Source organism: Callorhinus ursinus, unplaced genomic scaffold, assembly GCF_003265705.2.
Source record: "Callorhinus ursinus isolate GAN/ISIS: 27379988/994484 unplaced genomic scaffold, GSC_fseal_2.0 scaffold6, whole genome shotgun sequence".
Taxonomy (NCBI): Eukaryota; Metazoa; Chordata; class Mammalia; order Carnivora; family Otariidae; genus Callorhinus; species Callorhinus ursinus.
Genome location: NW_027397068.1, coordinates 36,037,705 through 36,064,701, shown reverse-complemented (window position 1 = coordinate 36,064,701; position 26,997 = coordinate 36,037,705). Strand labels below are relative to the sequence as shown.

The 26,997-nt window shown below is 36.0% G+C and overlaps 1 protein-coding gene across 3 annotated transcripts in view; it reads left to right on the top strand.

Moving 5' to 3' along the window:
• Positions 1-26,515, top strand: part of GOPC (golgi associated PDZ and coiled-coil motif containing) — a 43,531-nt gene extending 17,016 nt beyond the window's left edge. Inside the window, exons 2-10 of one of the 3 annotated variants that reach the window (XR_012378544.1) lie at positions 5,200-5,364; positions 6,902-6,925; positions 10,054-10,229; positions 11,439-11,604; positions 14,128-14,223; positions 15,644-15,808; positions 18,227-18,407; positions 21,872-22,116; positions 26,158-26,515. Coding sequence is in view for 2 of the 3 variants with exons in the window: in XM_025864780.2 (XP_025720565.1) it covers positions 5,200-5,364; positions 6,902-6,925; positions 10,054-10,229; positions 11,439-11,604; positions 14,128-14,223; positions 15,644-15,808; positions 18,227-18,407; positions 21,872-22,002 (1,104 nt within the window). In the remaining variant the exon portion in view is untranslated. Of the gene's footprint in view, positions 1-5,199; positions 5,365-6,901; positions 6,926-10,053; positions 10,230-11,438; positions 11,605-14,127; positions 14,224-15,643; positions 15,809-18,226; positions 18,408-21,871; positions 24,943-26,157 lie in introns of those variants that run through there. The other 2 variants (XM_025864780.2, XM_025864791.2) reach the window with 2 other exon arrangements.
• Positions 26,516-26,997: the final 482 nt, after the last annotated feature.

The following is a 26,997-nucleotide window of genomic DNA, read 5'->3' as shown; positions in this document are numbered from 1 at the left end:
TAGCATGGGGCTTAAACTCATACAACCACAGGATCAAGAGTCACATGCTCTACTGAGTGAGCCAGCCAGACACCCCTAATTAGACCTTTAGATCTAATTTCCAGTTATAGATCTACGTAGAGGAATATATTCCAGATCTGAGGAGAGGAATGTATTAGACAACATTATAAAGAAATAATAAGACAAATGCAGAATGAAAGTCACTGTAATGAAAAAAGAGGTTAAGAGTTGTGATAGATTAAATGGCTTATTTTAAACTATTTCTGGGTGTAGGTTCACTTTAGTATAAGCTTCATACTGCTCAAAAAGAATGTATAGTATTCAAATATTTGTTTTCCTTTTGTGATTACTTTGTTTCAAAGACTATAAAAACCTATAAGGTTTTGAGTTTTGGGGGGGTTTTTTTGACTAAGAAGGACTTTCCAGACAAAGCTTTTTTTTTTTTAAGATTTTATTTATTTATTTGAGATAGAGTGTGAGAGAGAGAGCACGAGGTGGGGGGAAGAGGGAATAGGAGAAGCAGACTCCCCGCCGAGCAGGGAGCCCAATGTGGGGCTTGATCCCAGGACACTGAGATCATGACCTGAGCCGAAGGCAGACATTTAACCGACTAAGCCACCCAGGCGCCCCAAGACTTATTTGTACTTTAAAGGAGCAATCTTCAAGTTGTATTGAACATTGTCTAGTAAAAGGTGATTTTAAATGTTTATAGTTTTTTTGGTAGGCATATTTTTTGTTACATGGAAGAAAATCTATAACACATTTATCATACATGTAAATTTTTTTTTTCTTTTCTAAGTTTTTCAGTTAGGAAGTGTTTGTGAAAGATCCTGTGTGAAAACTGTTACCCTTTTAGAAGGCAATGGAAATGAAGTTCTGCTTTAATATCTTGCATATGTTTATTATTTAAAGAACAGAGTCGACTACTAGCATAATTATTTCTTTTAGCATTTATTTATTTTATTTTTTTAAAGATTTTATTTATTTGGCAGAGAGAAGCACAGCGAGAGGGGATACACAAGCAGGGGGAGTGGGAGAGGGAGAAGCAGGCTAAATCTTTTAGCATTTAAATCTTTTTTTAAAAAACTGAAGTATAGTTGACACAATGTTACATTAGTTTCAGGTGTACAACATAATGATTCAACAACTCTATATGCTCTGCTCTGCCCAGCATAAGTGTAGCTACCCTCTGTCACCATACAGTGCTATTATAATACCATTGACTGTATTCCCTGTGCTGTACCTTTCATCCTGTGACTTAACTCATTCTGTAAGTGAAGGCCTGTACCTTTCATTCTCCTTCACCCTTTTTTGCCCATTCCCCTACTCGTGTGTGTGTGTGTGTGTGTGTGTGTGTGTGTGTGTGTGTGTGTGTTTGGAGGGAGGGGGAGAGAGAGTGTGCTTGCAAGAATAAGAAGAAAATAGATAATCCTGTAGAAAAATAGGCAAGAGACTTGATAGGCACTTCACAAAACAATATCCAGATGGCCAATAAACATGAAAAAAGTGATTAACCTTATTAGTAATCAAGAATTAGTAAATAAGATTACTAAATAATTAGTAATTAATTACTAATTAATTACTAAGATTAGTAATCAAGAAGATTTAATTAAAATCATGATGGAATTCCACTGTATTCCTACCAGAATAGGTAAAAGTAAAAAGATTGACAATGCCAAGTGAAGGCAAGGATGTGAAGCTGAGTTTTCATAAATGGTGGGCATGTTAGTTGCACAATCACTTGGAAAACTGGCCTTATTTACCAGGGTTTAATGTATTCATACACTGTAAACCAGCAATTTCCCTTCTAGATATATAGTCAACAGAACTGTATTCCATATGTACCAAAAGACAGGTTCATACCAATATCAATTTAATAGTCAGAAACTGGAAAACAGCATAAATATCCATCAGAAAGAATGCAAATGATAAATTTTGGTATATTCATTTGTAGTAGTGAAAATGAATGAGCTGCAGCTATACAAAACATGAATGAATCTCATAAACATAATCTTAAGACAAAGGCCAGGCACAAGTGATTCTATTTATGTAATATTCAAAAACAGGCAAAACTAGCTGTGATGTCAGAATTCAGGGTATTACTCTAATGGTTATGTCTGTGGATAAAAGTGGAGGTAATGATTGGGAAGGAGCCACAAGGAGAGTCCTCGAGTGCTAGTACTGTCCTGTTTCTTTATCTAAGTGGTAGTTAAACAGATAAGTTAATTTTCTGGAATTCATTATGTGTGTACTTCTCTGATGTAAGTTATACATGAATAAAAATATTATAAAAGGGATGAGGAAGTTCTTCTGGTATGGAGTGATCTCTAAGAAGTAACACAAGCAAGATGCAACAGTGTTTATATTATGAAACATTTTGGTTTCTATTTATAGCATGCCACCTCTTTTCTTCTACCTCTGGTTGTTACCCAAGCCCCAGCCCTTGGCCATCTGTTTTCCCTCTAATTCAGTCTTAGGATATAAATTCCTATCTCTGTGCTCCTTGCGCCAACCCTAGTCCCAATTTATCACTTGTTTTTTTTATTTTCAACATTCCGTGGGCTAGTTCCTGTTGATTATGTCATGGCTGACACAAAAATCAAACATGTCTAAAACGTAATTCATCTGTCTTCCTCCCTCATGTCTACATAAGCTACCATCCTGATCTTACTATTTCCTTCAGTGGCTTCACTATCCTCTAAGCTTGAAATATTTGTCATTGTTGATCTGATTCTCCACTGGACATCCAGTCTGTGTTGCCAGCAATTTCCTTTCAGCATTGTGAAATGCTTTATTTCCATTTACAAAGTTACCATTATAACATCATTTGGAAAAGCTACAATAGGGTGTTGCTAATGCCCCTATCTTCACCTTTCCTGCAAATAACATGTCGCTAAAATGTCAATTGAAGAAAATGTTTCAAAGTTATACAGTGATGATGGTTGCATAACTATGAATATACTAAAAACTCCTTAAGGTGTGCATTTTATGGTACAGGAATTATATCTCAGTAAAGCGTCATTAAAACAAAACCGAAAACATCATTGAGAGCATGCAGTGTTCCAGTGGGATTGGATTTCAGTTTTGGTCTTTCATCCAGAGCTAGTCATTTATCCAGTTTCGCTTTCCTCTCCAGTCTGGGGCATTCTGTCAATAGAGAACTTCTCTGGGTAGTCTAAACTGCTTGATAATAACATATTCATACTCCAGTAAGTGCTTTCATGTATAAGATTAATAATCTTAGGAGAATAGTCAAAGCCATGGATATTATCCCTGTTTTAAAATTGGGGAAACCAGCAAAGACAGTGATTTATCTGGAAGTACAGGGCTAGTCTTAGAATTCATTTCAACTTAAAGATATTTATTGAACATCTTTTATGTACTAAGTACCGATTGGTGGAGGTGGTAGAGATATATTTCAGTTCTTTGGTCTCTGTACCCAGAGAATACCTAAGTTGCTTCAGGTTTCTCTCTGCTTCTGCTAGTCTTCTTTCCATCTCTGGACTGCTTTACTACTTCTTTTTTTTTTTAATTAAAGATTTTATTTATAGACAGAGAGAACACAAGCAGGGGGAGTGGGAGAGGGAGAAGCAGGCTTCCCGTGGAGCAGGAGCCTGATGCGGGGCTCGATCCCAGGACCCTGGGATCATGACTTGAGCCGAAGGCAGACGCTTAGTGACTGAGCCACCCAGGCGCCCCTGCTTTACTACTTCTATTTTGTCCTTGTCATTTAACTTCAAAACACTTCTGAATTCTCTCTCCCTCGCTAACCCTCTTTAAACCTTCCTTTGCTTTGAATTCCTTGGGATGACCAATTCTAGATAAATCTGTAACTTGCCACATTTTTCTTTAGTTGGCTTGCATTTATATCACCTCAGTTGATAAGAAAGCTTTTCCAAGACATAAATAATTATCATCTATAATTTTAAACATATTTTCCACAATTCTTTTCTCACTGAGTTGGCAGTTCTGAGCCCCTTGATGCTTAGTACAGTTATGTTGAATTAAATAGAAAACTCAGGCCTTTTTTTTTTTTAAAGATTTTGTTTATTTGACACAGAGAGAGAGTGAGAGAGAGAGAGAGAGCACAAGCAGGGTGAGCAGCAGGCAGAGGGAGAGGGAGAAGCAGGCTCTCCGCTGAGCAGGGAGCCCGATACGGGACTTGATCCCAGGACCCTGGGATCATGACCTGAGCCTAAGGCAGCCGCTTAACTGACTGAGCCACCCAGGTGCCCTTTTCTTTTTTTTTTTTTTAATTTAATTTTGTTACGTTAATCACTATACATTACATCATTAGTTTTTGATGTCGTGCTCCATGATTCATTGTTTGCATATAACACCCAGGGCTCCATTCAATACATTCCCTCTTTAATCCCCATCACCAGGCTTGAACTTTAATCTCTTGGTCAGTTGGGAAGACCAGACCCACAAGAAACACATCCTGTGCACAACTGTAAAGCACATTAATTGTGAAAATAAAAACTTCAGCTTGAATGGATAAATGGTTCCGAGGAGTTCTGCTATAGCAGAACTGTAGCTTACAGTTAACTGATAATTTAGGCCCATTGTGACCTCAGTGGCTCCTACCTTAGCACCTAAAATAATTACTTGATAATGGGTTGGTTGATATGGGCTAGTATTCTCTGGGGTGGCCACTTGCTTCTCCTTTAATATACCATTAATGTTAGTGGATCACTGTGGCACACATGTTATCTCTAAGGATGATGAACCATCCCATACGTTTATATTTTCATAAACTTTGTAGGTAAAGGTGAAACAGTGAAAAGCTTTCTTCAAGTAAGCAAAGTAAAATGGAAATAGCATTCTGTGTTATTAGGAGATACTGTTTATGGGGGTGCCTGGCTGGCTCAGTTGGAAGGGCATGGGACTCTTGATCTCAGGATTTTGAGTGTGAGCTCCACATTGGGTGTAGAGATTATAAACAAACAAACAAACAAACTTTATTTTAAAAGAAGATACTCTTTCTGGTAGAGTTGGTTCTCTTGCCACTCAAATATCTTACATGTGCTATTGAATTTATGACTGTTTAGTTGGATATCTTATAACTCAGTTCATCTATTCATTCTGGTGTTCATCTTTTCATTTTAAAGGTAGTCTTTGTATGTCATCTTTGAATAATTATTAGAGTCAAAATAAAATTAGCTTACTTGATGTTTTTCATTGTTGTTGTTTTATAAGGCTCAGTTGGTGGATCTGAAATCTGAACTGACAGAGACCCAGGCAGAGAAAGTTGTGTTGGAGAAAGAAGTCCACGATCAGCTTTTACAGCTGCACTCTATCCAGCTTCAGCTCCATGCTAAAACTGGTCAGAGTGTTGACTCTGGTACCATTAAGGCAAAACTGGTAAGTAGTTCAGAAAGTAACATATACTTACATGTATTTTAGAGGGTGAAGAGGACAGTTTTTAATGAGGCTTTGAATATAGAAGGTAATATGTGCTCTTTGTGGGAAATTTAGAAAATGCAGAAAATGTAAAGATCTTTATGATCATCCACAGTCTCATCCCCTAGGGGTGAGAAGTGATAATACCAGTAGGCAGTTGATACTTAGAATAGGATTTTTTTCCTATTCGAAGGTATCTGTAAATATATTTAAAAGGTATTTGTGATTATAACATGTAAACTTTTTTTTTTTTTTGCCCTATTGGATCAGTTAGGATTAAGTTTAGCTGCATATAACAGAAATCCAAATAACACTGGGATTATTCTTGATTAGTACAAATTATTTTCTCCCAAGTCCCGAGATAGGTAGTCCGGAGCTGATACGATAGCCCTATAGATAACTAGGTATATCCAGGTGCTTTTTGTTGTTGTGTTCTGCCATTTTTAGCTCATGGTTTCCGTCCTTAGGATTTCTTCATTGCAGGCAGGAAGAAGAAAGAATCTAAGAAAAGGGCAAAAGGCTGCATTAGCCTTCTTTAAAGAACTTTTCATGAAATCCTCCTCAGCGAGTTTTGCCCATCCAGTTAGCCATCTCATTGGCAATCCCAGCTTTCATTTCAGCCTTTTATTTGGTGACATGGCCACCTCCAGTCAAACTGGAGTTCTGTTAATAAGGAAGAAGGGGAAAATGGAATTAGGTGCCAGCCAGGAATACATTTTTTTGTGGCTCTTATAATAGCATTTTTCCTGCCACTGAACATTCTGTGGTGTTTGTATAATACTCATTATGTACATTTTCCATAGGTAACCTTTGCCCTCTTAATACAGGTTGTTTAAGTAGAAAATTTTTTTAAGTTTCATTTCAGCTTAATCTCCTATGTATTTATTGTGCACTCTGTGCCAGACACTTCGCTGACCATAGGGGACACAGCAATAAGACAGATACAGCTTGGGAGAGGCAGGAGATGAAATGATGATGATAGTCATACATTTTTAAGTTTTACTTGATTTCAGTTAATTTCATTTGATTGGTTTCTAATACTGATGTTAGAATTTATTTAATTGAATATTAATTCTCCTTAAACCTTTTAATTTCAGAAATTCTGTGAATCTAAGTGTTAGTAACCTTGTTCAGTTTAACTGAAATGAGTCAGATTTCTTGAGGCTTCTTTGGGATGTTTGATGTTAACATTGAGAAACAGTGTACTTTTTCACTAGAAAAGAATTTACTTGAAGTTTTAACATTAGATCTGAAACAGGGTGCTGTAGTGGAAAGGCACCGAACCAGGTAAGTTGACCAGTTTTGGTGAAACAGAAAGTTTTAATCTAACACTACGTAGTTACTGTTGCTTATGGATTTGCAAATATATTTGTTCTAATGAACTTTACCCAAATGATATTCAGCATACGGGAATTTTCCTTATAATGATTATACCACTAGATAAATTCATTTGTTTGATTTTTTTTCTAATTATCAAACTTTTTTCTTATATCTTAAGTCTGTCCCCTCTGTGGAGGAGTTGGTAAGTATGTTATTTCTGTTTTGCTTTAATATGTCATGCCGAAGTGTTTTTAGTGTCTTACTTGTGTATTACATGTTGTTACTTTGTATTTGGAAATGATGTTCGTGATGATAGTTTTTAATCTGCCAGTACCTGAAAAGTTCAGTTGATGGCCCATTGCTTTCTTCTCACTACATGTTGTTAAAGATTTTTCTTTTGTTTGTGATTTGTAACCATTATTTGCAGAACCCATCAATTATTGACAACTTCTGAGCCTTGTAATTTGCTCAAACCTCTACTTCAAAAGAGCAATTGGTTTTCCCACTTGAGTGTTTGGAAGATGCATTAAGCAGACCTAGCTTTTTCCTCTTTTTCTATTTGAGTTTATCCCGAGAGAAAGAATGTGCATGTTGGTTTCTTATTCATCCGCTGCATGTATTATAACTTCTTAGTAGCAGTCTTGGAATAATTGTGTGACCTTTGAAACAAATGAATTTTGAAACACTTTACCAGAATTTATTTTAGAAAATAACAATATATAAATTCTTAATAATCAGGTTCCAGTTTGTCTTATGGCTTTATTTCGTTTGAAAATATGCTGTTTGGCTCTTCTGAATACAAAATGAGCTTCTTGCTTATTACCTATTAAACAGGTTAACTAAAGATACATATTTTTTCTTTAAAACTAGAAGTGATTAATTTCAGTTTTCTTAGTCCTTTTTGTGCTTGCTTATTTTCAGGCCGGAGGGTTTGTCAGATTCATTAGGGGTTTGAATCATGAAAGCAAAATGGTGACTTAATATGTATCTCTTCACATTTCATAAACATTGTATAAATAGCTCATCACAGTAATTGTAAGTAGATAATTCTCAACATAAAGTTTATTTAGTCCATAAACCAAAGAATACTTGGTCTTCTGGGAACTCTTTTTCTGAAAAACAGCATCTGAAAAACACATCCAAACTGTGGGGTTTTTTTGGAACTGATACTTGCCTTTTAGGAAATAGGTTCTGAAATAAATTATGATTTTAATAATTCCAAAGTTGTTGAAAAAGGAGGATTCTAAATTATTAGTTCTTAAAATTCTTGAAAAACAATATCTGGAAATTATGGTCTAATGGTTATATTTTTTTACAGAAGTTGAAAAAGCCTGCTAATTAATCTTCCTCTGTTTATAATAACAAATATTTTTAATCAAAGAGGTGATAAATATATCTACCACTTGGTAATTACTCATTTTAGCTTGTATTTTTTTGTGTGTGTTTAAGTGGTACTCACTGCCTTGTATTTGAATATATCATATATTGATGTTTAGCTGTATCATTTATTGATATACTGTTGTCAAAACAGTAGACCAAAGCAGATGGTTAAATTAGAACCAAAATATATTCCCAATTGTTAGAAGTTTGTTTAAATTTGTTTCTCAGCTTTTTAATATCCGGAATAAAAAGGGAAATAATTACAATAATCAGTACCCATACAATAGAAACAGTATCACTTACAGTTTGCTCAAGAGAAACGTTTTTTTCTGGTACTCAGCTAAATCTTTATTTAAGTCTCACAAAGTGGACATGAACAGTGTCTTCCACATCTCGTCAACAAATACAGCCACATTTTCACAAGATTTATAGATTCTGTGTTATCAGTGAGTCAGTAAAAGCAGTTCTGTAAAGCAGTGAAAACACTTCTGCTCAGGACAAGTGGAAGTTTACAGTGTTTGGATAGTTTTCTTGATCCAAAAATAACACTTAAAATATCTATCAGGGCCCTTACTTAACTCTCAGGAGAGTTTTGTTTAGCCACAGAGTTTGTGTGTGTTTGCATTTGACTGCCTTTAGGCAAGATTTTGTACCTTCCATTTTCCACTCTACTTTGTCTTGTACCGGCCTATCTGTTCTGTGCTTGGGTCCTGAAGGCATTCACATTCGTCACCCCTGATTTATAGGAATAGACAGACTGTACTGTATACTTTTAAGGTAAATTGAACATTATTTCTCATGTGTAAGCTTGTGATAAAAATTGGATGGCAAAGATCTTGAGGTTTTATACTCTGGCTAACACCTGTAATTCACATATATGGACTATCTACCAAGTGGAGCATAGGATGGCATCCTTTTATGAGAGCTAAAAATGGATGCCCATTCTACCTCATAGAAGGCAGATGAGGCCCTGTTTTCCTCTGCAAACATTCATTTTAACTTCACTCACTTTGACATATGGACAGATAGATGAATCAGATCCCCAAATTCAGTGATAATCTACACCAAAGATATGCTTAAGTAGAGAAAATTTTTTTAATGTGTCAATATTTCAATGCATTTATTACCGGCATTGTTCCATGACCATCAAACATTCTTTAAAAAATTAGAGTATCTGTTCTAATTTAAACAGTGTAAGCTTATAGTCCTCTAAGGTAAATTAGCTATAGAATCTGTATATGTAACGGAAGGATTTTGACTTGTTTATAGAATTGTTGCATTAGGGATACCTGGGTGGCTGTGTCGTTAAGCGGCTGCCTTCAGCTCATGTCATGATCCCAGAGTCCTGGGATCGAGTCCCGCATCAGGCTCCTTGCTCAGCAGGGAGCTTGCTTCTCCCTCTGCCTGCCACTCTCCCTGCTTTTGCTCTCTCTCTAATAAATAAATAAAATCTTTAAAAAATAAAATAATTAAAAAAAACAAAAAAGAATTGTTGGATTAAAGTTAATTAAATCTTCGGGTACAACCACCAGAGTGATTATTTTCATTTTAGTCTAGTTTCTTGAGTCATTTTTGGAAAGTATATAGAGAGCAGATGCATTCATTGAAACCACTCCTATTAGTATATGATGACATGAGCTTAGAGAAGACTAATTCTCTTAGTATCCTCGGTGTCAGAGTACCCCAAAGCATAGAATTATCTTATGTGGAAGTAGTCCCAACACCTTCTGGTACTAGTTAAAAAGAACTGGGTCCAAATCTTTGCTTGTGTGTTCCATTTTATGGAGATGAAGTGGTAACTCTTATCATATGCTTTCATTGTTGGTAGTGTAGACTGTGTGCGCTTTTATGTATTTTGGGGAACATGGTCTGTTGCCAAAAAGCCTTAAAAGTATTTTCATTACATTGTGTGTGTGTGTGTGTGTGTGTGTGTGTGTTTCATTAAAATAGGAGAGAGAGCTTGAAGCAAACAAAAAAGAAAAAATGAAAGAAGCTCAACTTGAAGCTGAAGTGAAGTTGTTGAGAAAAGAGAATGAAGCCCTTCGTAGACATATAGCTGTTCTCCAGGCTGAAGTTTATGGGGCAAGACTGGCTGCCAAGTACTTGGATAAGGAACTAGCAGGAAGGTGTGTAAAACATGAGTACGTTGTACTCTTAGGTAACAAATTGGATATTTAATGAGGTTGACTCTTAATCTCTTGTGGTAAATGAAACATTAATCTTTAAGAGTTATTTTACAGTTGGTTATAGCTTGCTGTTGTTAACTTAATATTGATAGCATTATATAGTGCAGATTTATTTAGCCATACTACATAAGTATTTCTGGTTTATACACATACACACACACTGATAGGAACTTATTTTGAAACGCTAATACCTCTAGATCTGCACTTTTCAGCCATTTCCTGCCTTGAAACCATAAAAGTTGATGTTCACATGTACAGCATGACTTCTGTAAGGAATTCTTTCTGTGATCCTTGAAAAGTAATCTTTCTTGAACCTCCAGACACATTGGAATGACAGTGACTTTATCATAATAGTACAAAGTTCTGCTTGCATTAATTTTTTACAGTTAATTATTCCAGACTTTGGTGATTTATTATTTTTGGTAAATACTTTTTTACTCATTGTTTTGACATCACATTAAGAACTGATGTGGAGAGGGTGCCTGGGTGGCTCAGTCGTTAAGCATCTGCCTTCGGCTCAGGTCATGATCCCAGGGTTCTGGGATCAAGCCCTACATCGGGCTCCCTGCTCCACAGGAAGCCTGCTTCTCCCTCTCCCACTTCCCCTGCTTGTGTTCCTGCTCTCGCTGTCTCTGTCTCTGTCAAATAAATAAAAATCTTAAAAAAAAAAATGTGGAGCAAATAAAAATAATTTATATCATGTTGAAGTGCACATTTTCTAGTAACTTTTGCCATATTTGAAATAATCATTTTATAAAAAACTATCATTAAAAGAAATGTTTTTGTACTAGACTCTTGTAAAGACCTAGTATTCAGTAGTATCTAAGTTTGTTGACCTACCCTGATTGTGTGCAAGACATGAAACACATTCATTGACATTAGTCTCAAAAGTTGTTTTTAGATGTATTTGAATTAAGTATATGATTAGAAAAGGTCTCATTCATTCTTTTAAAAAAAAAAAGTTCTCTCTTGAGGACATCTGTTCTTTTCAGACTTTGGTATTTTACAAATCTGAGAGACCTCAGGAGGTTCCTGAAGGTACTAGTTTTATTACTAAGAGGTTTATGCAGAAGCTACTGTGTTCAGTAATTTTTCTGAATCTGTAATAAAAATTATAATAACTGAATTTACTTTTTCCTCAATATAAAGGGTCCAACAAATACAATTACTAGGACGAGATATGAAGGGACCAGCTCATGATAAGCTTTGGAACCAGTTGGAAGCTGAAATACATTTGCATCGTCACAAAACTGTGATCAGAGCCTGTAGAGGACGTAATGACCTGAAGCGACCAATGCAAGCCCCTCCAGGCCACGTATGTTTGCTTCGTTACTGTTTCTTACTCCACCTCTTCCTTTTTCCTGTAGTCAGAGTCCTTTCAGTGTTTTTTATTCTAGTGGTATTTAAAACCATTATTTAAAAAGGGAAAGTGGAATTAAACGTATTTAGAACAGATACATAAAGTTCTTGGTTGACTTACCCTGAAATGCCCTGAAAGTGATATTTCTGAAAACTGAACTATTGCTACCAAATACATATTGCTCATACTTTGGCTCATATTTCAGAATTCTCCTGGATCATGATTAGGCATGTTTAAAAAAATTGTTTTAAGCTTAGCAGAGAACATGTGGTCATATGAATAAATTGGCAAGTATTTTGGGGGTAGTTCTTAAAGGAAATTTTTGGTAACTAGATTCAACTGTAGTTTCTGAATGAACGTTTCCACCTGTTTGGTCTTGAATTAAGGTGGAATTTGAGACCCATGTCCATCTGTCTGCGTCTGTAGCCACCATTGTACAAGAGCTTTTCTATCTGGATAAATCTTTATTAAATTTCATTACTACAGCTGTCTGATAATATAAGCCTTTCCATAATAAAAGCGTGTCTGACTCCTACCCGGTGGCTTACATATCTTAGTACCAGATAAACCATGGCCTTAAACAAGTTCAAGTATTTGTTGCCTCTGCAAATTGTATTGTAGAAGAATTGATATGTACATGAAGTTGGTGGGAGAAGAGTGGGGATTGCAGTAAGCACTTATGCCATTGTCTTCTCTAGGACACTGGGGACCATTGGGGACCATTAAATTCCAAGCAGTGGCTAGATGGCAAAAGTTATTTCATGCTACCTAAAGGAGTGTGAACTTTAACCTGATAATCATGGGATTTTTTAATAAAATGGTGGACTCAAGATTTAACATGACTTTGACAAATTAATTTGGTATAGTGAAGAGGATATACCAGGAGAGGGCCTAACTGGAGTCAAGAAGATACATGACAAAGATACTGTAATAACTTGGGGAGAAAGTGATGAATGTAGGGGAAGTATATTTGAGAGGAAGGGTAGATTTGAGAGAATTAGAATCAAGAAGAGTTGGGGGCACCTGGTTGGCTCAGTCAGTAGAGCATGTGACTTTCAATCTCAGGGTCCTGAATTCAAGCCCCACGTTGGGCCTGGAGCCTACTTAAAAAAAAAAAAGAAGAATCAAGAAAACTCGGTGATTAACTGCTTTTGGGTATGTGGGTAAATGAGAAGGAAGAGTGTAGGTTTTTGGTGTGGGCTGTTGAGTGAGATGATGGCATTCATTGATAAAGCAAATAGAGGAAAAGGAAGATTGTGGGGAAATATGAGATTTGTTTTAGACGTGTATTTGAGGTGCCATTGGGACAAACAAAATATATCCAGTTGGATATATGACTCTGGAATTGAGGAGAAGTCTGAGTTGAAGAAATATTAGGTAAATTATCTATCTGTTGTAACCCAACAACGGAATTGATTAAATAACCCAGAGAAGTATATAGAAAATAAAAAGAAGAGGAGGCCAAGGATGGAGAGAAACTTCTATGGAGTGAGGGAAAGAAATGGATCACCAAAGGAGGGAGTCTGAAATGGAGCTGTCAGATACAGTCCTTCTAGTAAGGTAGTGTAATAGAAGCCAAGGAAAAGAGGGTTTCAGGAAGGAGGTAGTGAACAGTATCAACTTTCTGCAAGGTTTAAATAGGGTAGTGACTAAAAAGTGTCCATTGGATAGAGCCATGTTGGTTGCCAGTGACTGTAGAGAAGACAGTTTTAATAGAGCAGGTGGGGGCAAAACCCTAATTATGGTGACTGGAATAATGAATGTGGGAGACAAGGAACTAGATATCGTAGGGATTAACTTTGTGTAAAGGTTAAGGAAAGATGAGGGAGGGTGGAAGCTAAAGAAGACAGTAGATAATTGAAGGGTTTTTATTTTGTTTTATGTTTTCACATGGTCATTATTTAAAGCTGGAAGAGGCTTAGAATTTGTTTATATGCTGGACAGGGGGAGGAGCTTAGCAGAGAAGGAAAGAGTAAAGGTACCAGAGAAAGAATAATTTATGGACCAAAGTCCTTTATTTAAGAGGTAGATTCCAGAGCTCAACAGAATGAAAAGTAATTAATGATCCAGTTAGCAGTTTGTTTTTTTAATTCTACAAATTAGTTAAAATGATGTATATCTTTATGATATTTTCTAGTGAAAATAAACATTTTACTACTTTTATTTCTTGAAGATATTTGCTTGCAGGTTAATTCCTGGCAATAGTTTCCTTTGTAATGTCCTACAGTTTAAAAGGAGATGAATTAATATTAAAGAAACTGACAAAAGCATGAGAAAATCATCTGTTTCGCTATATTAACAAAACTATTTTCGTTTTTCCATTTTATCTGTTAATTATTTTCTTAACACTTTACTGTGTATCCATTCCAGGAAATCAATGAAGATTTCTAAAAGTGAGTTATATAGCATGGGTTTACTCTATTTGATACATCATTTAAGTAGTACTAATTTTTCTTCTTTTTTTTCCTCCCCATTAAGGATCAAGACTCTTTAAAGAAAAGCCAGGGTGTTGGTCCAATTAGAAAAGTTCTTCTCCTTAAGGAAGATCATGAAGGCCTTGGCATTTCAATTACAGTAAGAAGTAGTGCTTCCAGGCTCCTCTTCTGTAATTAACTAGTATAATCGTGCTCCTCTGTTGGACATCTTTGGGAAACAAAGTATTCTGGATATGTTCTCTAAATAACTAAATTTATTCCCCTGGGTGTAAACTTTTTTTTGTATGTAAATCTTCCTAATGACTGTTAAGTATTACTTTAGTAAAATTATTACTTTATTAAGCATAATTTAGCATTTTCATTATGACTTGGGTTATAGTTTTGTACAATATGCTGTGATTGCCTCTAGGACCTTGAGAATGGATATGACTGTTTTCTTTATGTTCAATGGCTCCAGATTGTATTGTGCTTTTCTCTAGAGTATGTGCTTTTCTCGTGTTCTCATTTCTTTGTTGTCAGATCTCACTGGCTGTTGAGTCCAAATACTCTTCCTTTCTAAATTTGATGCCTTTACAAACAGTTGTCTTGGGCAACATTTCTGAGAGCAGCATATTATAAAATACATATATTTGGAGTCATTTTGCTGTCCTTACAGTGCTTTTTTCCAGAGGAATGAATAAGATGGCTTTACTCTGTGTTTCATTTGGTAATACATGGATACTGCATAAGTGCATTTGCTTTTTGGTATTGTTTAATGTAGAAATTTTTTTTATCATAAGAAGTTTACCTGATAGGTATTTATTGAATACCTACCTACCTTTTTAAATGCACTGCCTAAATTTTAGAAGAGCATAAATTTTAGAAGAAATAATACATACACACACACACACACACACACACAAATAATACGTTTATATACACATACATACACAAATAATACATATATATACACACACACAAATAATACGTCTATATACACAAATAATACGTCTATATACACATACACACAAATAATATATATATACACATACACACATATAATTATAACACAAGCTAAAAGGTGAAAGGTACCAAGTAACTGCATTTTATCAATTCTGTGTTGCATGTTTTTTCGCATTTTAATATCTCTGAAATTGAGATTCTTCTTACACTCTTTCAGTGATTTTTGTAGTACATAAAATAATGGTAAGTCTTATAGTGATTTAGATTTGATAAAATCTAATAGTGCTGTGGACTATTAATACCTAAAATATTTTTATTTATGTTTAAAAGAGTTTAGCCAATTGTAGTTTTTTGATTTTTTTTTTTTTTTTGGCTTTGGCATGTGTTTTAGAAAGCAGATGCACATGTATGTTATTGTTTTATTCAGAGATAACTCTTCATTTGATACTCGTAATATATTTACCATTACCTAAGTAGCAAATAATATTTTACTCAGCATTTATACAAGATAGATGCTTATTGAAATGTATTTTTAAGAAGATATTTTATTAGAAAAGTCTGACTGTAAAAGAGTAAACTAATTGACTGCCTTTTTTTTTTTTTTCTTTTTTGGTTAGGGTGGGAAAGAACATGGTGTTCCAATCCTCATTTCTGAGATCCACCCAGGGCAACCTGCTGCTAGATGTGGAGGACTGCACGTTGGAGATGCTATTCTGGCTGTTAATGGCGTTAACCTAAGGGACACAAAGCATAAAGAAGCTGTAACCATTCTTTCCCAGCAGGTAAGTTCCCTTTATGTAATTAAAATTGGATCTTCTTGAAGCTACTGAATATTTTATACTTCCAGTACTTGAGGCTTCTCAAGTAGTAAAGTGTTTATATATAGATACTAGTTCCCTTTGATTTGGGCCTTTTATAGAAGATACTCAGCCAGATTTACTGAAGAAGATTTTATTTGCTTTTTCCCACAGCTGTATAACTTCGAGCAAGTTACTTAAATCCTCTGCTCTGCTACAGCACCCTTATTGGAGAGCTGTAAGGATTAAGTATGTTGATTCATAGGAAGTGCTCCGAACAGGACCTTGTACTTAGAAAGCAAAACGTCATTAATGACTAGAACACTATACAAATAGAAGGCATTATAGAAAACAATGTTAGAAGCAGATGGGTTTTACAGACATAAATGTTAGAATTGAAAGGGTCCTTAGAAATCATTTAGCCCAACCCTCTTATTTAAAATGAGTAAACTAAGGTTCTTAGGGATTTGCTCTAGGTTGCAAAGAAAATAAATTACAGAGTTGGGATTCATACCCACAAGTCTTATTTGTTACCAAGTTTACTTAAGATGGGTTTTTTGTTTTGTTTTCTTTTTTTCTTTCAAGAAGAAGTTTGAAGAAATTAAATGTTGATAGTACATTGAGATGTTTGTTGGGTCCTCAGTGTAGAATTGAATCTCAAAGTTGAAAGTGAATTTATAGCTTATTGGTTCAACTCTACTTTGTATAAATCTCTACAATATCACTAATTAAATATTTATATTGGGGGTAACTTGTTGATAAAGTAGTCCATTCTATTGTTGTACATTGCTGATTTTTAGGAAGGTCTTCTTCATATTAAGCCTAAAATCTGTCTCCATGACTGTCACCCACAAACCTAATTCTTTAATCTAGAACTTCATGGAAGACTACCGCATCATCTGTCTCCCCCAAATGGTACTTGTAAGCATTATCTGCTAAGAGAGATCTCAGAATGCAACCCTAATCTCTTTCAGTTAGTGTTTTCTCAATCCAAGTTGGCCATGTTCAGTAGCACAGGAGTGAGTTGAATGGCAGCTGTGGTAAAGGAAATACAGGCAGTCACAAACTTTTAAGGAAATGCTAAGCATGTGTTAAAATTCTGAAACACAACCTTAAACTGCCGGGAAAGCAGAGCACCAGAGAGACTGACTTAGTGAGTGGCAGTAAAAAATGGCATGCTTTCTTTGGAGCAAAGGCAGGCCATAATTTTCAGAGTTGCAAATACCAGACTTGTGTGTAGTGATTGTATTCTCTTATTAAATGACTTGGAATGTTTCTTAAACATAAAATAACCTGTAACTTTTTACTGAACATAAGTTTTATTAAAGAAGAGCAGTACAAGGGCATCTGGCTGGCTCAGTAGGTTAAGCGTCTGCCTTCGGCTCAGGTCATGATCCACAGGGTTGTGAGATCCAGCCCCACATCATGCTCTGCACTCAACGGGGAGTCTGCTTGAGATTCTCTCCCTCCCTCTCCCTCCGTACTTCCCCTTGCTTGCACTTTTCTTTCTCTCTAAAATAAATAAATCTTAAAAAAAATAGCAGTACAGATATTAACATTTATTTATAATAAGTATTTTTAAAAATTTATTTAAGTAATCTCTATCCCCAACATGGGGCTCGAATTTACAACCCTGAGATCAAGCGTCAAGTGCTCTTCTGACTGAGCCAGCCAGGCGCCCCAAATATTATACGTTTAGTCTAGTAGAAAGAGCAAGGACTTTGGAGTCAAATTTCAGTTTTTCTATTTTACTTGCTCATCATATTGGAAAAATTATCTGCTCTTTCCAGAACTCATTCAGGTTTCTCATTCATGTAAAAGAGACTGTACAGGATTGAAGGATATAGTTTCATACAATAAATAAAATAACTATTATAATAATTACTATTAACACTGTGGTACTCAGTGAAAGTTAAGTAAAGGCTCAAGACGTATTCAGTAAGAAACAAGAAATCATTGTGTAGAGGTTTCTTGAATTGGTCAAGGAAAAGTTTATGTGATGCCCTTAAGTGCAACTTTAATATCTGACTACTTAGATGGATTTGCTATGTCAAGTACAAAATGGCAGAATGACTTTTAAACTAAACATTTGTTCTAAAATTTTTTAAGTTGAGTAGTTAAGCATTGATTTTTAGTTTAGGTCTGTTAGCAAAAATACTGTGACTAGTACAAAGAGCTATTGTAATATTAAAAGGAAATTACTTAGGATTCATGGGGTTGATCTGGACGTGATGGCCTCTGTGCTTTTCTATTTTTTGAGATTCTAGAATTTCATTATCTCTTGTCTTGAAAGGAGCTACATTTGAGGTCTGACTGCTTCTCATGCCTATCAAGGAATTTGGAAACCCTTTTTTGAGTATAATTACAGTAACTTGACTTCCTCATTTTCTTTCTTCATTTTAGAGAGGAGAAATTGAATTTGAAGTAGTTTATGTGGCTCCTGAAGTGGATTCTGATGATGAAAATGTAGAGTATGAAGATGAGAGTGGACATCGCTACCGTTTGTACCTTGATGAGTTAGAGGGAGGGAGTAATCCTGGTGCTAGTTGCAAAGACACAAGCGGGGAAATCAAAGTGTTGCAAGGTAAAAATTACTCTAAAAGTTATTGTTAATGTATTTATTATTAATAAACTTTTAAAATAGAAAATTTTAGATTTCTTCAGTAACACTTTTAATGATGGGGAAATCATCATTAACAGATCAAATAGCTCTCCTTTGCTTGTAGTTTCATTGCATACTGGTCACTATGCCAAAATGTTATTTACATATAAGTTCTCTTAGGTTCATTTTGGATTTTAAGACAAGTGTATTACCAGTTACTGAACTACAAATGATCCTTGAAAAATAAAAAATAAAAATTCAAGTTTTCCAGATTCTGAAATAGACTGATAAAAATGCCTTTTAGAGTAGATACATCTTACTGTCAGCTTGCTGTTAATGCAGATTCTTCTGTCATAATACAATGATTTGTAGACTAATAAGAATATGTTATTAGACCATTGTCTTGCGATTATTATTAGAATCAGGATATGTGATCTTGAGAATTTTTGGTTTAGTTCCTTTGCTATTATTTACACATATTATAAAGAGAAATTCTAGCCCTTTCTTTTACATAGAGCAGTCGTTCTTAAATTGTGATCTGTGAATCTCGGGGTGGGTCCCTGAGACCCTTCTAGGGAATTCATGAGATAAAAACTGTTCATAATAGGGGCACCTCGGTGGCTCATTCTGTTGAGCCTCTGCCTTCAGCTCTGGTCACGATCTCGGTGTCCTTGGATTGAGCCCTGCGTCTTCGGGTTCCCTGCTCATCAGGATGTCTGCTTCTCCCTCCCCTCCTCCCCCCACCAATGTGCATGTGCGCACACATGCTCTCTTTCTGTCTCTCTCTCAAATAAATAAATAGGGCGCCTGGGTGGCTCAGTTGGTTAGGCGACTGCCTTCGGCTCAGGTCATGATCTAGGAGTCCCTGGATCAAGTCCCACATGGGGCTCCCTGCTCAGCGGAGAGTCTGCTTCTCCCTCTGACCCTCCCCCCTCTCATGTACTCTCTCTCTCTCTCTCTCTCTCATTCTCTCTGTCTCAAATAAAAAAAAAAATCTTCAAATAAATAAATAAAACGCCCCCCATAAAAGGTTCATAATAATGGTAAAACATTATTTGTGGTTTTTTTCCTGAGTTGATATTTGCACTGATGGTGCAAAAGCAGTGGGGGTAAATACCTGTTTGCCTTAGTACAAATCAAGGCAGTGGTACTACTACTAAAGTAATCATTGTTTCTTTCTTGCCATCTACTCAGAGTTAAGAAAAAGAAAGAGAGAAGAAAATGCCAGTTTCATGAAATAGTAAAACTTCATTTTATTAAATCTCGACCCTTGAATATATGTCTTTTTTGTGCCGTGTGTTATGAGATGGGAAGTATGCATAAAGCACTGAGTCTGCATGCTGGTCTCAAAGAAAAGCACCTAAGTGATTAAGTAGCTAGCTGAACTGGCCATTTTTTTCATGGAAGACAATTTTGACTTGAAGAATGACTGACAAATTATGGTTGTTCAGACAGTTTGGCAGCCATTTTCTTTAAAAGGAACAAAATGAGTCCATCACTTCAGGGAAACAACTGACAGTATTTATTGCCAATGATAAAATTTCGGCTTTCAAGTGACAATTAGAATTTTGTAAAACCTGTATCAATCACCATGAGCTTGACAGCTTTCCAACATTAAACTTGTATAATAAGATTGGTGGTGATGTTAATAAATGTGTTTTTTTGATATAGTAAAAATGAAACATGTCGGCTTGTAGAATTGCTACATAACTCAGTGATCTAATATTTTTCAAATGACCAGTGTATGATGTTACAAAATCCTGCATGGGTAAAAGAGCCATTCAAACAGCAAGATAGACAAGTGGATTTTAACGTAACAGTGTGAACAGTTCATGGGTATGGTTTCAAATTCTCTGGTTTCCAATTTTGGTAAAGTATCAAAGAAGAATATTGACAGTTATCCGAAAAGCCTATTAAAACTACTCTTCCCTCTTCCAACTATGTATCTGTGTAAGGGTGAACTTTTTTATATACTTGTAATAGATTGAGCAGAGGCAAATAAGAAAATCCAGCTATCTTCTATAAAGCCAGACTTTATTTATTTATTTTTTTTTTAAAGATTTTATTTATTTACTTGACACAGAGGGAGAGAGAGAGCATAAGCAGACGGAGCAGGCTCCCCTGCTCAGCAGGGAGCCTGATGCGGGCCTCAATCCCAGGACCCCAGGACCCCAGGCCATGATCTGAGCCGAAGGCAGACGCCTAACCAACTGAGCCACCCCGGCGCCCCTAAAGCCAGACTTTAAGGATATTTGCAAAATTGAAAATAATGCTCCTCTTCTGACTAAATTTTTGGAAAATGGAATTATTTCCACTGAGACAAATATGTTGTTTATGTTAACATTTATTAGGCTTATTTTCATTTTTAACAAAGTCATAATTTTTTTAGATTTCTCAGAAGTTTTAATTACTAATATGGTAAACATCAGTAACTTACATAACATTAGTAAACCACATGAACAAAACTCTTTGGAATCTGCAGTGTGAAGGCATCCTGAAAACCAAAAATGAGAAATTTCTGGCACAGAGTTATATAGTGAACTAATGAACTAATGTTCTTGTGGTAAGCCTGGATTTTATGAATTATCTACATGTAGACAGCAATAGCAATCGTGTTCTCCCCATGCATCTTGAACAAAACTATTTTGGCAGTACGTCAGAACTTTACATACACCGTTGGGCTGCTTTCCCTATGATTTCATTGTCTTTCACCCTTTCAACTATTTTCTGTCCGGATTAGAAGGCTTCTTCCTTTCCTTTTTTGCAGCTGAGGCTAAAAGACTTCTCTGTCACCTCTGTAAATTGCAGAACACTTAAAATGTGACTCATAAAACCAAAATGTATGCTCTTATGATTTATTACTATTGACTCAAATCACAAAAAATGTATCCATTGGTTATTGTTTAGCACACGTCCATACTTCATAGCTCACTAAATAGATGACATAATCAACTCTGATTTTATTGGCAAGCCTAGTGTCTATTTTTTAGATTAACCAAAATTTGTTTTAAATTGTATCTGGACATTGTCTTGCCAACAACTTAGATTTTTAGCAGGAAGCTAGCATGTGCCTCAGTTCACTGCAGTTAAATAATCTGAAAGCGAAATGTAGAAGAAACATATAGTTGGCTGTTCATTATATATTTGTGTAAGTAGAATTAACTGAATTTTATGATTGTATTCTAAGTTTCATGGAAGTCTGGCAAGAAATTATATATAATTTTTTGATAGATCCAACAGAATATGAAAAAATCTGTACAGTGTTTGATATCTGGCAGAAGAAGGAAGAATCCCTTTGTCAGAAATTACTAACTTGATTAATTTAGGGCCCCATTATTTGCCTAATTACTATTATTAATTATAGTGGACATTCCTTTGTCTTTGCTCAATCAAGTTATAAGACTTTTTTTTGAATTAGAAATTATCTGCCTTTTTTTCTCTTTCAGGGTTTAATAAGAAGGCAGTAGCTGATGGACATGAAAATGGAGACCTAGGAACTTCAAATGAAACTCCTGTAGAAGACAGTGCTTCTAAACTAGATGATCTGCACAGTCTGTATCACAAAAAATCGTACTAAATTGACTGTATCTCCAGACAAGATTGTTGATCAGACTCTTCTGAGTTTGGGGCACTAGGGAAATGGTGACAAAGACTATACAAGATCAAGGGAGGCTTGTAGCCTAAATGAAAGGCGGGTACCTCAGGGCTTCATGTGAACAATTCTAAATGCATAAAACTCTCTGTTTTCTGTGGTATACCATAATTAGCTATTGCATGTAAAGCAACTTTGATTTTTGTAAAACTGTAAAGCACCAAAGCATGTGTTTCCCAAAGGGATATTACTAGGCTCTTAAGTACCAAATGAAGCACGACTGTTTTATTTGTCTCCTTTTCCATTTAGTAGAAGGACCGTGCTAACCGGAATTTTATAAGAAATAGCCTTTAAATACAAGAGAATAAATGAATTCATATTATATATATTCCAGAATGTTAAGTGTGGTATTTCAGAGACAGATCCTAATTCAATGAATTGCAGAAATGTAGGCTTGGCTTAATTTTTTTAACTAAAAGAATGGTTTTAGTTTTTTAATTTATTTTGCAGCTTGATATCTAAATCAGTTCTTAATGATCATTTATTGTAATGAGTTTGCCTTTCAGCTTTATTCAATGCAGTACAAAATAGTTTTCTTTAAGCAATCCTTTATCAATCAATGCTGCACTAGAAATACTTTCTCAAAAGTTATTGTACATTGTACTTCTTGGTTTTTAAAAGAAATGCAGATGAGTATAAAATATCTGTCCTCAATTATGTTGATCTGTGTGCATGGTATTGGAGCATTACATTATTAATGTTTAGACTCCAGTAGTTTTTTTCTGGGATCCACAAAAGACAGTTTTATACATTTTGAGTTGTTCATAAAGTTTGTCTTGTTGTGATAGTCTTGGTACTTAACGATACATTTTTCTGGCAGTAATAGCTCAAATTTATTTGTCAGTGAATTACATTGCATCTACACAGCAGTTTTCTCTCAAAGTAACTTATTTGCCAATCATTTAAAAAGCTGAGGCCCTGGTGGGCAAGATAAGGTGAAGACATTTTGATGCAGTAATTGTTTGGGTTGGCTTTTCATCTCAGTGTTTGCTTGACTAAAGTGCTCTCATATGCAAACTACAGATTTGTTAATTCTCTTATCCCAGGATTAAGCATGGAGGGCCTGCTCTCTTATTTACTGCTTTGCAGGCCATTGGTACCCTGCTTGGGGAAAGTGAAAACATTGCATTTAAAGAGGTGATAGTTTTGCCAATATCACTGATTTTTTTTAAAGGATATACATTTAAGGGGCTATTAAGTGGGGGACAAGCCTACAAGGCTTTTAGAATATTACCAGTATCTTCATGTATAATATTCGGATGTTACGTGATACAGAACACATTTTTTTTTTTGTCTTTCCTAGATGCACTATATATTTGTTCATAGGTAAATCTATACAGTGTATATACTTTATTTGGTGGTTTTGTTATTTATAAATTTTATGTTTTAACTATTGCTCATTTATGGTTTGTTTTGGATGGTTTTGTTCATTTGTATATCACCATGTTAGTTTGTAATAGAAATGCACTTCATAGTGTATATTGTTACTGATATTAAAATACCTTGTAGCGTAACGCTGCCTCCCAGCAAAAGCTAGTATTTAATTGTACAACCAAATAAGCAAGCTACATGTTACTGTTTGCTCCTGACAGGCTAGGCCTCTTAAAAGAAAGTTTTTTCCTTATGCATTCCCCCTACACCAAATACATACCCCAGGCATGACATGAGATCTGCAAGCTGGAGTTGAGCCAGTATATTCATTTAGCCAAAAAAATTTCCATTGCGGTGTATCTGAAAACATTTTTGCTGTGACTTGAAACCATGTTCTTGTTTTTTTTTAAAACGCAGCCTGGGATGGGATGACCATGGCGGGGTTTTTTGTTTTGTGTTTTTCCAGAGAATATCCTTTATCTACTAGACAGAATCCTTAGGAGATACTAGCTAAAACTTTTTGATTTTCGAGAACAATCTAAAAAAGTCCATGAAGGGTATTTTAAGAGCCTTGAATTGGCATTTCTCTGGAGATGCTGTGTAATATGGATCATATGGGATGGTTATGGCATAAACTCCTTTTAAGGGCTGAAGAGCAAAAGAAAAAACTTCCCAGGTAGTTTAAGATTGCTTAAGTCAGTTCCGCTTTCATTCCTGCTTCACCCTGGTTTGCGAAGTCTGCATGAGAACCCTGTTGCTCAGATGCTACTGTGAGCTTCCTGGCAGGTGTTTAGAAAGTACCTAGTTAAAAGTTCATTTTAGAATGGTCTCTGGGGGATGAGCTAAGAATTAGAGTCTGAATGAGAAGCAGTTTTTATATTTTCAGATTTACAGGGAAGAAATTCCTAGCACCTAAGTTTCTAGGACAAAACCAAATAGAAAAGGAGAGAACTGTTGCAAAGCCATTACAGTTAAAAAGGAAAAAGAAAAATCTACAAATGCACACACAGAGGAGCGGAGAAAAAATGTTCCACAGTGTGAGGGTTGTGTGTAGGTGTGTGTGTGTGTGTGTGTGTATTTACAGTTTAGCCTCTAAAATTCTCTTCTACGTTATCTGTTAGGAATATGATGGAGCAGCAACATTTGGGTTATGAAGCTTGTTAAAACAGGTTTAAGAGAAGTGAAAGGTTGTGAGTCTTGGTAATTATAACTGAATAGTTGTCAAAAGGTAACACAGCTTGTGCTTGGTGCTGGTTTTACTCCCCACACAGTGGACTTACTTTGTTTTCATGTTAAGAAACAAAATTCATTGATTCATGTGTAAGTCACACATTATTTGACATCTTTATTATGTATTCCACTATTCCACTTATTCAGTCTTCCATGTAGGGTCGGCCTCAGATCTATAGGATTTATGACAAATGTATTATATCTAGTTGAGTTTAATATTTTTTTATTAGCCTGTAAATAAAGATGGCATCTTCTACATTAAAATGGTATTGATCTCATTTTTAAAAAAAACATTTCAAGTTTCTTTTTTTTTTTTTTTTTAAGGTTTTACTTATTTATTTGACAGAGAGCGAGAGAGGGAACACAAGCTGGGGGAGTGGGAGAGGGAGAAGCAGGCTTCCTGCTGAGCCAGGAGCCCGATGCGGGGCTGGATCCCAGGATGCTGGGATCATGACCTGAGCCAAAGGCAGACGCTTAACGACTGAGCCACCCAGGCACCGCAAACATTTAAGTTTCTTTCCCATTAAATATTTTGGTTTATTTCTAGTAGCTTCTATCATTTGTACTAACCAGCCATCAGGTCCATGCAAAGGCTGAAACCTAGTTACTATAATGCAACTTTTTTTTTTTTTTTTTGGTAGGAATTAACTGTGTGATCATAGGAAATGTTTACTCTGGGTTAAAAACATGGTGGTTGGAAGGAACTGTCAGAGCAACTGTGGGACCAGCGTTTTGTTGAAACTTAGCAGACGGCAAAGACTCTAGTCTCCTTGGGTTAGTTTTGTGTTACAGATTTTGATAGTCAATGTTCTCTAAGCGGATAACATTGAAACAAATTAAAAAACCGATCCTGTTAGATATTGTGTAAGAGGACATTCTTCCATTTTATCATCTGAGCCCAGAGTTGAGAATTTTCCAAAATAGGTGTAAAATAATTTTTAGCAACATCTGTAAACATTGTTCTGTTTCTTTGCTTCAGAAGTTTTACATATGGTCACTTACAGTTAGCCTAAGGACTAGATGTAAAATGTGTAGGAATGCCTTTGCTTTGCTAAGGATATTTGAGGTCAATCAGCAAGATAAACTTATAAATGGTATTTTACTCTTAGTATTGATGAATACAAATCATATTTCAGAAGACTACTTGAGTTATGAACATTTAGAAACACTTATTTTTTGTCATTGATTAACCTTGATTTAGTCCTCATACAATATGCTGTCTGTAGGTCAGCTTAAGCTCCCAGCTCAGCAAGCAGTTTAGAAAAGTCTTTTCCCCAGAATTCATCTGCATAAAAAAAAAAATTCATCTGCATAGGATGTTGTTCGATCTATGAAATTTAAAAGATTATTTACATTTTCATTTTTAATCAGTGTTCTATTTTAGGTGGTTTTGTAACTTTTTTTTTTTTAACTAAAAGTATTGCAAGTTACCATGCGCTGTTGGTGCTAAATATTTGTCTGATACTAAATCTTTTTCAGGTGTATTTTGAGAGCGGTAGCCCCTGTGGCGGTGGCCAGGAGACTGCGTCTCGCAGATGTCCCACAGGTGCAGCACAGTGACTCCGGGCTTGGCAGCTGCTGCACTCTGAAACCCATCCCGGCTTCTCCAGCTGCTGCCCCCAGTGACTGATCAGGACCTTGCCTTGGGTTGAGGACTCCTGACGGTCTTGCCAGACTTCCATAGGATTACTTTCTAATCTCAGTGGCTTCCTCCTGCAGCTGAGCTCCTACCTGCATCGGGGGCTGGTTGCTTCCGGCTTCCCACTAAACCCAGCTTCCTCTCTTACTGCCTCACCAGCATTGCTCCTAATAAATCTGTTACACAGCAGATCCCTTCTTGGTCTTGGTGTCTGCTTCTTGGAGGACCCAGGCTAACACAAGTGGACCAGGAGTGAGATGTGAGGAAACAGGTTCATAGATGAGGAACCGGCTCATCTCCCACCCAGAGGCTGAAGAGGAGGACCTTCTGATCGGTAAGTGGTTGGCATGAGGTCACGGCTCAGTTTACTATGTATTTCATAAATGGTGTACCTGAACCTGTTCTCCTTAGAAAGGCCCACCTGCAAAGTTCATCTCTGGCTAGTATCCAGCAATTTGGATTTCAGGAGTGTCCCCCCTCTCCCATTCCCTAACTGATAGGGGTGGTTTACTGTGCCTGAAGCCTTTGTACAAACAGTAAGATTTATGTTAAACACTTGCTTTCCTTCTGGAAATCTGGACTTTTGATACATGCCAGGCCGAGTGCCTCAGTGACTGAGGCCCAATAAAAACCCTGGAGTGCAGGCTTGCCCAGGCTCAGGCGGACTTCCCCAGTGGACA